Source organism: Microcebus murinus, chromosome 11 (assembly GCF_040939455.1).
Source record: "Microcebus murinus isolate Inina chromosome 11, M.murinus_Inina_mat1.0, whole genome shotgun sequence".
Taxonomy (NCBI): domain Eukaryota; kingdom Metazoa; phylum Chordata; class Mammalia; order Primates; family Cheirogaleidae; genus Microcebus; species Microcebus murinus.
In genome coordinates this window covers 97026009-97039110 of record NC_134114.1, presented here as the reverse complement: position 1 = coordinate 97039110, position 13102 = coordinate 97026009, and the positions used below count along the sequence as shown (strand labels likewise).

The window sequence follows — 13102 nt, the reverse complement described above, 5'->3', positions numbered from 1 at the left end:
TGAGATTGGTGCCCTTATAAAATAAGGCCAAGGTAGCTCATCTACCATTCAAGCATGTGAGGACACAGCAAGAAGGTGCCATCTGTAACTAGGAAAATGGGCCCTCACCAGGTGGATGCCTGATCTGCCAGCAACTTGATCTTGGACTTCCCAACCTCCAGAAGTATAAGAAATGAATTTCTGAAATTTCTGTTGTTCATAAGCTACCAAGTCTGTAGTATTAATATTTTGTTATAGGAGCCCAAAAGGACTAAGACAAATGGAACAAGGAAAAAAAGATCATCTGTTAAATTCCTAAAAGAAAATCTTCTTTGAAGAGAGTGAAATATAAAGGGAAAACTAAGAACCAGGAGATAAACCCATTTATCAGCCTGCAACCCCTGGGCAAGTTATTAGACTCAGCTAGATCTGTGGTTACACTGAATACACTCAAAGGTCTTTCCAGCTTTACATGAAAACAGCAAAATACTATCAGGATAAAACAGGTCTAAAATAATTTTAAAATTTATGTTGTAAGAAACAAATAACATGGTAGACAATGTAAAACCTTCCATGTTAACTAAATTTTTTTATATTTTTGTGATTTATTTTCTAAATTCCTGCAATAAATGTCTTCAGTTTTATAATCAGAAAAATATTTTACTAAAAATGATAAAAAGAGAAAACAAAAAGGAAGGAAGAAAGAAAAACTTAAGAGTAAAATAAAGCTTTTTATGTAGAAAATTCAAAACAGTAAGATTTTCTCCCTTAAGAAAAACAGAAGCTGAAGTTACTTCCGAAGTAATTAAGGTGAATAGTAAATTACCAAATCATTCTGAATGATGTGAATACTCTGTATCTATCGGTGTCACCCTAGGTTGAAGCTAATCCAACGCAGCGCCCATGCCTGCTAAAGCTGCACCGAAAGAAAACAACCATGTCCTGGTAGGCAGAGCCAGTCAACACAGCCAGCAACCATGCTGTCTGTCACTTAGGTGTACCAATTAATGAATTAGTCACTAAATTCGTATCAAATATGCAGATTAATGCTACTTCCCAAGATCTTAATTATTAAGTACTGTAAGCACTAAGAGAATTTATCTAGAAACACAAAGCATTCACTACCCACAAAGAATTTTACATGTTTTCCTTCATTTTGGTGTCCAATATTATAAAAAAGGAATAGCACTTTGTAGAGAGGATAGTAGGTCACAAAACCTGGGTCCTAGGGTAAATAAATCCAGTGAATAAACCAGCAGGCTGCTTCCTCAAGGTCAAGTCCCTTAGCTCTGTATAATCTATTAATTAGGAATAATATTATATATTATCAAATAGTATCAACTCAATGGATGCTCATGCAATGCAAAATGAAAAAATCTGGAAAAGCACCGTAAAAACCATAGAGCATAATACCATCATCCATGACAAACAGAAGAGTGACATCAGGTAGACCAAAGCAGGTAGACTACCATGGTGGAGGTGGCCCTCAACTTTAACTTCTTAGGGAAAGATGCTTACCTCTTTCTGTAGATTAGAAAGCTGAGATGAAAGGCTCTCAATTCTCATACGACTTTCCATCAGTTCTTCCCTGGCACTGTTGACAGTAGAAGTATTCATCTCTGAGGACAGTCTAGCATTCTCAAGCTAAAAGAAGCAGCAAACCAGTCAGTCTTATCTAGTTAATTAGAACTAACAAATAAGGAAGCATGAGTCACCTCAAGGTATTTCGAACCTAAGCCCTGCTGGTAACTGGCTGATGAAACACAGGAAAAGCATCATGAAGTTTGCTGACATGGTTTGAATGACCTTAAGTCTACCTGACTTCAAGACTCACTTTCTAAAATGAGCTGTAGTAATGCTAATACAGCTGGGTCTTTACCTGAAGTTTACTACTTTGATTTTTCATCCATTAATCCTTTGATATCTAGGAGAACATTCCTAATCTAATAAGATTAGGCAACAAAACAAATAGCAACTTGACTATTCCTACAAACATCCCAATTCCTAACCCACCAAATCCAATAAAGTATACATAGCAATACATAGAAAATACTAATTTATAAATTATTTCAAACCAGATAGAAACACTTCTTTTCAGAAGCAAAAATAGCCCCTCAGGTAAAAGCAATACCCTGTTTCTCCAAATGCCCCTAACACTCTACTGCGTGTGTCTCAAGCACATGTTTCTGTGGCCCCACCCTGGCTCCCTTTGAGGCCAATGTGACTGACATCCTTACTTCAGCTCCTTCAGTGTCTAGCCCAGGGGTCCTCAAACTTTTTAAATAGGGGGCCAGTTCACTGTCCCTCAGACCGTTGCAGAGTGCGCACTGTGGCCCCCGGACAAGTCAGCTGCTAAGCGGGACAGGCAACAGCAGCAAAAACACCAAAAGAGCCAGATAAATGTGCTAGGTGGCAGTTTGAGGACGCCTGCTCAATGCTTAGCATTGAATACATGTTGGATAAATGAAGGTACTGTTTATAAGATCTCTCTCACTTGCACTGCTTCACAAAATGGACAAAAAGCATTATGAGTAGTTTAATGCCATGAAATAGAAATTATTTTCAATAGGCCAGGCACGGTGGCTCACACCTGTAATCCTAGCACTCTGGGAGGCCGAGGCGGGAGGATTGCTCAAGGTCAGGAGTTTGAAATCAGCCTGAGCAAGAGCGAGACCCTGTCTCTCCTATAAAAATAGAAAGAAATTAATTGGCCAACTAATCTATATAGAAAAAAATTATCTGGGCATGGTGGCACATGCCTGTAGTCCCAGCTACTCTGGAGGCTGAGGCAGGAGGATTGCTTGAGCCCAGGAGTTTGAAGTTGCTGTGAGCTAGGCTGACGCCACGGCACTCACTCTAGCCTGGGCAACAAAGCAAGACTCTGTCTCAAAAAAAGGAAAAAGGAAAGGAAAGGGGAAAGGAGAAGGGAAAGGGGAAGGGAGAAAAGGGAAAGGAAAGGGGGAAAAGGAAGGGGAAAAGGGAAGGGGAAGGGGAAGGGGAGGGAAGGAAAGGGGAAGGGGAAGGGGAAAGGGGAGGGGAGGGGGGGAAGGGGAAGGGGAAGGGGAAGGGAAAGGGAAAGGGAAAGGGAAAGGGAAAGGGAAAGGGAAAGGGAAAGGGAAAGGGAAAGGGGAAAGGGGAGAAGGGGAGAAGGGGAGAAGGGAAGGGGAGAATGGAAGGGGAGGGGAGAATGGAAGGGGAGGGGAGAGGGGAGGGGAGGGGAAGGGGAGGGGGAAAGGGAAATTATTTTCAATAACTCCATGACCCTAATCTTCTAGGTCTTTACTAGTTAACTCTTTTTAATCAAATCATACAACATTTAACAAATAGGGTAAAAATCATTTACCAGGAAAATCCTTACTAACTGGTGGTTTTATGTATTTTTGCATGGTTTGCTAAAGTAAGTAGGAAGTTTCTACAATATTTTTTTAAATGAATAATAGTTAACAGAGGAAGAAATACAAAGACTTTCCATTTGGCTCTTGTGCCAAAAGAGCCCAAATTTGGTGGTCACAATCCATGTACAACGATGACGTGCAAGTCAGAACTTGATGTAGTCTGACATTTGTTTACTACCAAATGCACGTGTAGGACAGCATCATCAGTACATTTGTTACTGGAAGAAAAGTACTTCCGAAGGCTTGGGTTTGACTACTATGACATGACATGAATAATCGATGGAACAAAAAGATAAGTCCTTACCTCTAATAAAATTGAAAAAAGCCTACTTTTTTCTAATAATTTTTTGTAACATCTAGTTTATAAAAAACTGCACTTTCAAGAAAAATCCATTTTCTATATATTCATGAAGGCTAGGGGAATCATTTAAGACAATGAGAATAAGACAAACATAAAGTCACATTCTTCATGGTGACTGTGAAGGACTGATTGTAAATGTTCAAACAAATCCTCTGAAGAGAGTGCTCACTTTGGCATGGTAAGTCTGCTCCAGCTCTTCCTTGTACAGCCTCACTTGAGCATCATGTTGCTCTCTCATCTCATGAAGGGCTTGAGCCAGCTTGTATTCATACTCAATCTGACGCCCAGAATCCACCTCTACCAAGCGCGTTTCGTGCTTCCTTCTGGTCTCATTAATCTCCTAGGGGGAAAAAAAAAGACAGAGAAGACATAAAGCCAAGTTACTTACCATGGCGGCACGGTGCAAGTCTGAGTGATATCAGGGCCATGTGAAGTTTTACACATGAACTCATGTTTGTCCTAGGGTAGGCATGTGAATAGATACTTTTTTACCTCTTAGTTTTCATTTGATAAGATTTTTGAGATGGAACTAATGAAAGAAATGATAGGAATTTTCTTTCTTCTCAGGAACCTAGCTATTTCTCTGAAGGCAAGGAATGGCCTGGATGATTTACTAAAGTACCATGCAATCATGGATAACTACAGACAGCTAAGTATACTAAACGCCAAACAGTAATTATTTTTCTAAATTGTTTCATTGATAATCTTAAGGACATCTCTGAAAAGAATGCACATGGGAAGTTAAAGTGAACACTCAGAACAAATTCAAGTGAAGATTTATGTATCATAAAACTATTTTCTTATAGTAATAGGTGGAGCAAGCTAATTTTCATGACTTCTTTTAAAAGCTAGTATTAAGCTATCAATATCATTTGATACAAGATCTTGTTAACAATATTACTTGACTAACTCAAGTACATGTGATAAATTCACTATTAAAGAATAGAAATAGTAGTCATGATCCTTCACTCTGTTTTAAGAAACTGTCTATATAAAACTAGAATGGAGAATCTGGCTAAGAACAAACTTCTAGCTATGAAAATACAACAGATCCGTCTTTAATGACAATAACTGAAGAAGCCACAAGAGGGAGACATAACTCACTGAAGTTGCTGTTTACGCATTTTACTGCATGCATTTTTCTAGGTATTTCCTCATTTATCTCTTAACCACTGCACAAGATGCACTTGCCAGAATCAGGAAACTCAGAAAACCAGGGTTAAAATTCCAATTCTGCTATCAACTTCCCAAAGCTCACATCTATTTCATAAAGCAAATTGATACTTAAATCGCAGAAACATGCAAATGAAAGGTTTAGTTCAACAAAGATAGAGCTCCTAATGGTTTGCCCTTTGTCTACCTCCCTTCCTCTGCTTTTTCTCCCTCCTTTTTCTTTTCCTTTTAACTCTTCATAATAAGAAAGTTAGATTTGTTTATATCCTCAATGTGAAAAAAACAAAACAAAAACCTATGAGGAATATTTTAAAATACACTCTCAAAGAGGCAAAAACCCAAAATTCAAAGATGCTACCCAAACACTCTAAAAATATTATTTTTTACTGATGCCATTTTTCATTTATTATTTTATACAGAACCAGTGACCTTATGAAGAAAAAAATACCCTACTCCTAGTTATCTACACACAACATCAAAATTAAATGATAAATCAGGAATTTTAATAAAACAAAACAAAATATAAGTCAATCTCATATTAAAATCTTTTATAAAAGCAATATTTAATAACAATTATAAGACAGCACCTCAGTATAGTATAAAAAGAGCTTTCACATATTTCACTTTGATCCTCACCATTCCTTGAAGGAAAAATAGCAGTATGAGTTATTTCATTTTAAAAAAGAAATTGACTGAAGAGAGTTGTCTGAGGTGATAGCTTATCTAAGTCACTATGCACCAACAGTACCTATTTTAAGTACTGTTGTTATAATGATCAGATTTCTATCCAATTATTTTCCTCCAATTAAAAAACATTTTAACTGATAAAATGAATTCCTATTTTAAAATCATTGATACTGTTTTCAAAATTATCCTACTCATGAGAACATTAAGCACAACATTAACAGTACTTTCTTTATCCTGGATTAATTCCAACCCTGTACAATTTTTACAAAATACACTTGCCCCTTTCTTCAACCTTATTACTTCCTCTGTTTGGCAACAGTTGTGCCCCTGCCCTTTGAGACTACAGCAGTTAAGGCTTATAAGTGCTATTTAAAAATTTACATATGTACTTATAAATGCTAAGAAGCCAGACATCCAGATGGCCCCAAATGACTGCTATCTCCTGATATTCACTCTCTACTATAATCTACTCCCACAATTTATCAGGTTGGTCTGTATGACCAATGGGAGAAAGCAGAAGTGATGGTATATAACCTCTGTGATGAGGTTACAGAAAATTATGTGGCTACTGTCTTGGTTGTGTTCCCTGTTTCTCTCTCTCTCTCTCATCACCTGCTCTTGGAGAAACTATATCATAAACAGCCCTATAAAGAAGACCATGCGGTGAGGAACTGACACCTCTTGCCAACAGCCCCTGGAATGAGCTCAGAAGCTGTTCCTCTAGCCCAGGTTAAAAGCTAGACTACAACTTCATGAGACCTGGACACATCCTGTTAAGCAGTTCTCAGATTCCTGACCATCAGAAACTTAGCAATAATAAAGGTCTGTGATATTAGGCTGCTAAATTTTAGAGTAATTTGTTGCACAGCAATAGATAACTAATAAAAATGCTAAAACATATTGACAGTAATTAGCTGCTGTGACCAAGCCTTTGTAAGTCAGATGAAATGAAATCATATATGTTTACAATAAGAACTTGAGTTCTTAGATAGGTTTTTTTTAGCAGCAGTACCTTGAATAATCTACCTACAAAATGTCTCCCCATCCCCAAACCTTACAGTCTCATCCTCAAACTTTTGTGGGAAAGAAATCACAAATAAAAATAATTACATATATAGCTATCATAAAGCCTTTTTTTAGAACCCCTCCACTCCTTTAAAAAGTAAAATTATATATAGTTACCTCTTCATACATGTTTTTACGAAACTCCAAGTCCTCAGTAAGGCTCTGACAACGGTTCTCCAAATCCACTTTAAGTAAAGTTTCATCAGCTAACTGTTTTTTAGCAGCAGCTAAGGAGGCTTCCAACTATTACAAGGAAAAAGAATTGTGATAAAAATTACACAGCAATCATTTAGTAATAAATTTCAGATACCTACAAATCAAATGAAGTATTACAATTCCTATGCACTTATCAATGTTTTACTTGGTTTGAAAGTTAATCACAAAGCTAGCTGTTCATTTGCCAGTCCCACCCACAGAGTGCCATACCCAATCACCTATCAAGTTGGTAATTGGCAGCAGGGAAGAGAACAGACCTATGACTCACACTTCAAAAATCAAGCCAATTATTTTAGCTAGCCACTTTCATTTTTTCCTGTGTGCAGAGCAGTGTTATGACATCTCTTTTCCTACCTATTTCTAATGAAATAGGCTTCAAGAGCAAGAGACAGAATAAGCATATATACAAAAAGGAAGAAGAAGGGCAGTACCCAAATCTGCATGATCCAACTAGAACAACTGAGTGGATGATGCCTTGCATGTTAGATTCCCTAAGACTTCTCTTCAGGTAAGCCATCAAAAAAGAATTAAATAAATAAAATTTCAAAGATAAAAAACAAAATAAATTTTATTTTATTTTATTTATTTATTTTAAGACAACAAATTTTGTATCAATCCAACTATGGCTTAAGACAGATGGGGCAATTAACCTACCAAAATATGGCTCAGGAACAGAGTTTACCTTACCTGGGCAATCTGATCCTTCAGATCCTCCAAATCTCCCTCTAAACTTTTTTTGTCACCAAGTGCAGTGGCAAGAGCTGCATCTTTAGAATTTAATGCTGCTTCATATTCTCGAAGCTTGATCTGGGCTCCATTAAGATCAGATTCTTTCTTAGCATAACTGTAACACATTTGAAAAAGCACAAGGCATCAAATTATATGCTTGACTTGAGGCCTTCTCTCACCCCGCTTAAGGGAGAAACAAAAGAAGCAGTTTAAATAATGGCTGCCCATAAGGTACTAAAATTAGAGGAACAATTCAGGACTCAGATTTAGAGTTTTGGGTGGATAACAACATTCTCTTTCAATGTCACATGATTACTAATGACTCTAGGCCAGAGGTCCTAAAACTACACGGGCCACATGTGGCCCACCAAGGACATTTATCCAGCCCACCGGGTGTTCTTGCCACCGATGCCTGTCCTGCTTAGCAGCCAACTGGTCCCAAGCCCACAGTGCGCATGTGTGGAATGTGCACCACACTCTCCAACGGCCCTCCAATGGTCTGAGGGACAGTGAGCTGACCCCCATGTTTAAAAAGTTTGAGGACCCCTGCTCTAGGCCAAAGAAGTCCATGTAAGGTCCAACATACCAGAATTGTCTATGAGTGAGAGTACATGTCCTCTTTGTTTTATAAAGAGGCATACTAAGAAATGTGAACTAAAATGCTCAACCCCTACCGGCTGACTGAATAGACCCCCTCGTGGCCAGAGGAATATTCAAGGGCAAAGTTGCCTGCCAGGAGGAGGGAGGTCAGACATGCCTTATCATGCCCTCCTCCCTTTTTGGAGACTTCCTTTGTAACCCATTAACAGGCCTAAGGGTATGCAAGACAAACCTCCAGGCCCTCAATTTGCAACAAAATGGTGGCTTATCTCTGGTAAACAGTTTATGTTAAAACATTCCAGTCTTTAGACAAAGCTTCAGGTCTTTAGCCAATTACAATCTAAAGAATCTTTAAACCCTCCTATAACCTGTAAGCCCCTGCTTCGAGATGGCCCTCCTTTTTAGGCCAAACCAATGTATGCCTCCCACACCATTGATTGATGGCTTTACCCATAACCCTTGTCTCTAAAATGTATAAAAACCAAACTGTAACCCAGCCACAGCGAGCCCACTTGCTCAAGGCTTCTTGAGAGTGGCTCCGGGTCATGGTCCTCAAATTTGGCTCAGAATAAACTTCTTTGAAATATTTCAGGGCTTGGATTTTTTCCGTCCACAGAAAAAATATTTTTTATAATCCTAGCACTCTGGGAGGCTGAGGCGGGAGGATTGCTTGAGGTCAGGAGTTCAAGACCAGCCTGAAGCAAGAGGGAAACCCTGCCTCTACCAAAAAAAAAAAACAGAGACAGAGACAGAGACAGAGAGAGAGAGAGAGAGAGAGAGAGAGAGAGAGAGAGAGAGAGAGAGAGAGAGAGAGAGAGAGAGAAGAAATGGAAATGCATTATTTTTAAATATTAATATAATGCATATGATAAACCAAGATGCACATAAGACTTAAATCAAGATATAAAATGAGATTAAATAAGAATGAAAAGTTATTTAGAAAAGTAACTATATAATTTAATAATGTAACATACTAAAAACTCTTTTGGTATTAATAAGAACAAAATGATCCCAATCATGCAAGCACCTTCCATTTCTTATATAAGAGGTGATTTTAGATTTTCCCAACAACAAATAAGGGCCTCTTGAATATTCTGCAGAAAAATTAATTATTTCGGTTTATATAATTAACTATAAAAAAACAGATTCAAATTGAGGTTTCTTTTTCTCTAAATATCACTTTTATTAAATGGAGTTTTACATTAAAAAAATTAAAGTTCCTTTAGATATATTTTGTCCAACAATTATGTTTTAAAGGACATTATTTTTCTCATCAAAATAATTCTGTTAACATCAGTTACATTGAAAAAAGCGTTAATAATATCAAAATTCTTAATATTTGTCTTTAATTAGAACTGCTATTGTAGAAGAGTACTTCTGATGTTTGAGGGTGAGCTAAAGGAGGAATCATTAGTTAATAAAAATTTTTAAATAATCTCATAATATTAACATAAAATGAAGAAATAAACTGGCCAAATAAGCAACTATAAAGAGAAGATTTAATAGTATTCACTTTTTATTCATTTTAGTATCATAAATCAACTATATACAGAAAATCTCAGCAGTCATATCACAATAATTGTTTTCTTAAATCCTGTATTTTTTAAAACCACAAGATGGCAGGCTTTAACTGAAGATTAGTCTAAAGGGGGGGGAATCAACTGCTTAAAAAAAAAGACTTCCACATAGTCATAATTTACAGCCAAAATGCCTAGTTCATAAAGTGCTGAGTCTCCACAGGAACAGAACTGATGCTTGTGAAGGATCCCATATTTCATCCCACTATGAAATAACCAGAGTTAGGCTAACTAGGATTTAAAATAAAATCAGGCCTGGCGCGGTGGCTCACACCTGTAATCCCAGCACTCTGGGAGGTTGAGGCGGGAGGATCGCTCAAGGTCAGGAGTTCAAAACCAGCCTGAGCAAGAGCGAGACCCTGTCTCTACTATAAATAGAAAGAAATTAATTGGCCAACTAAAAATATATAGAGAAAAAATTAGCCGGGCATGGTGGCGCATGCCTGTAGTCCCAGCTACTCTGGAGGCTGAGGCAGGAAGATCGCTTGAGCCCAGGAGTGTGAGGTTGCTGTGAGCTAGGCTGACGCCACGGCACTCTAGCCCGGGCAACACAGTGAGACTCTGTTTAAAATAAAATAAAATCATATTTTATACAGTATTACACAATACTTACAAAAGCTACTGACTCAAAATTACTTCACAATTACAAAACATTCTACTGCGACATTAATTTTTAAATCTCACATCATAATATGGCCCTTCTCAATCTGATGCCTCCTGACAGGAGAATAAACCTGTGCCTTCCAGGGACCAAACGGTCCACCAAGAATGCCAAGAATGCCACTGCATAAAATATGCCAATTTTACAGTAAGCTATTGTACACAGTAGCCTGTGAAGCTGGCATATTTTATACGGTTATCACTCTTGAGTGTTTGACTTCACTGATTTGCACAAAGCTCAAAACGCAGAATGTTACACCACATATACCAAGTGAAAGATGCTGTATATCTTGTGGAGTACAGAAAATACAAGAAGCCAAAAATTAATCTAAGACAATACACCTAGATGACTAGAACACGGTTCATTTCTTCCACAAAAATCAAGACCAGAAAAGCTAAGGAATGGTGGACTAAAGGGGATGAGAGCAGAATGTACATATTTATTTGTGGTACCTTGAGCCATCTAATAGTACCAGTTGAAATTTTATGGGAGCTTTAATTGCAATCATAATTAATACTGATACTATTTTGTGTCAAGTTCTTAGTCACATAAAACACTGTTATTCTATGAAAATATAAATTGCTCCATTATAAATTCTTTCTTAAAGCTGTAACTTTCACATTATTGAACAAATCAGAAGCTCTAAATGTGCTTAAAGTTGCAAAGAAAAGCTAACCTATGTGTCCAGGCTCAAAAAAAAAGCAACAGCAAATTCTCATTTACTGACTTTTAAATATCACTTAGCTTTTTCACCCTCTACTAGAGAAGTATGTAAAAAAGGTCCATAATCTCATTTCCCAGAAAGCCACTACTGACAGGTTTTTGAAACATGTACATGTTAGAAAGTTCTAATAATCCAGAAAAGTAAAAAAATGATGTTAAACATCCTCTCTCCAAAAGAAATTAATGAAATTAATCTTTTCTTAGGCTTCCATCTGGAAAACATCATGCATATACCAACACACACACACACACACACACACACACACACGTATATGCAGGGAGTATTTTTGAAAGGCACACAAGAAAGGACGAGAGTGATTCCCACCAAAGACTTGAGCAGCAGCCTAACCGACGACATCTTTGTATTAAGGAACTACCCCCAACCACAACTCCTGAAAGAGATCTGCTTATATTCAATTAGACTGGAGGTGAACATCTGACTCTGTGGAAGCCAATCGCATTTGTCTGACCAGCAACCAATCAGATTTCCTCTCACTCAAAATCTGAACTATGGAAATCAACTTTAATCAGATGATAGTGGAGACTAAAGCTAATAAGTTATGAGAAGGCAGGAGGACATGGTAAGTAAAAACCAAAATAAGCAGATAACCCAATGAAAGACCACATGACCCCAAAAGAACTGCTGGCTTAAGATTTTATTATTTAATAAGTACAAATCTAACAAAACCCTTCAATAGCTTCACATTTCCTATAACAGTGCTTCTAAAAAGCATGTTTTGTTTTGTGTTTATGTGGAGCTGCTATGATTGAAGAGCAAGTATAGGGCCTAGTATCTCACCAATCCTCATCCCAACAGCCCTAGTTTTCTGCAAAACAGTTTGAAAACTTCTGAACATCGAGAAACAAGCAAGATCTTTGGCATGCTTGCCCATCTAGAAAGCCCTTCAGGTTTAATGCCTGAAGAGCTTCTGGGCCTTGGACCTCACTCTCCTCGACTCTATGCCATCTGTTCTAATTTCTAACTCCATCTAACTCCTAGTTCACTCTATCATTCAAATCTAAGACCAAATGGCATCCCTCCTCTGTAAAGCTTTCCTGCTTTGTTTCTCCTAGCAGAAAAAGTCATTTACCTTCCTTGGGTTCCATTAGCACTTTGAGCATCATTCTACAGTGCATAAAGGTTTCTTTTTTTCACAATTTAAGATTTCATGTGTCTCCTACTCTGAACTGTGAGCAAAATCAGCTTACCTTCATTTTCTCAGTGCCTGGCAATGTCTGATACAGAGTGGGGGCTCAAAAATTTTTTTCTGGCCGGGCGCTGTGGCTCATGCCTGTAATCCTAGCTCTTGGGAGGCCGAGGCGGGCGGATTGCTCAAGGTCAGGAGTTCAAAACCAGCCTGAGCAAGAGCGAGACCCCGTCTCTACTATAAATAGAAAGAAATTAATTGGCCAACTGATATATATATAAAAAATTAGCCGGGCATGGTGGCGCATGCCTGTAGTCCCAGCTACCCGGGAGGCTGAGGCAGAAGGATCACTCGAGCCCAGGAGTTTGAGGTTGCTGTGAGCTAGGCTGATGCCATGGCACTCACTCTAGCCTGGGCAACAAAGCGAGACTCTGTCTCAAAAAAAAAAAAAAAATTTTTTTCTGTTAAAATATGACAGAAAGAAGCACACCACAGCGGCCAAGCTAAATACTAAGTTTAGAGCAGTATTTAAATGTTTCCTTTTGCATTACAATCCATCAGCAGATGAGTAAAGTGGTAAAATTCTGGTTATACAGAGAACCAAGCTTTTTTCCCCAAGACCCAAACAGTCCATCTAGACCTGCCCTGTAGTGCCTATGCAAGCCACCGTGCCTTCGCACGCAGGGCAGCAGGTGCAGTACTGGGCACCGAGGAGAACTTAAGTATCAGCCAACATCATCAGTGCAGAGGACTTTATGGTCTCTCCTCATTCAAGGCAGTGAACACAC

The 13102-nt window shown here is 38.1% G+C and overlaps 1 protein-coding gene across 1 annotated transcript in view; it reads right to left on the bottom strand.

Annotated features, from left to right (window-relative positions):
• The window catches only part of LMNB1 (lamin B1), a 62702-nt gene that overhangs the window by 29934 nt on the left and 19666 nt on the right, over positions 1–13102 (bottom strand). The window contains exons 2-5 of the mRNA XM_012735500.3: positions 7564–7720; positions 6778–6903; positions 3905–4075; positions 1498–1623 (exon numbers count right to left, since the gene is read on the bottom strand). Coding sequence (XP_012590954.1) covers positions 1498–1623; positions 3905–4075; positions 6778–6903; positions 7564–7720 — 580 coding nt within the window. The remainder of the gene's footprint in view (positions 1–1497; positions 1624–3904; positions 4076–6777; positions 6904–7563; positions 7721–13102) is intronic.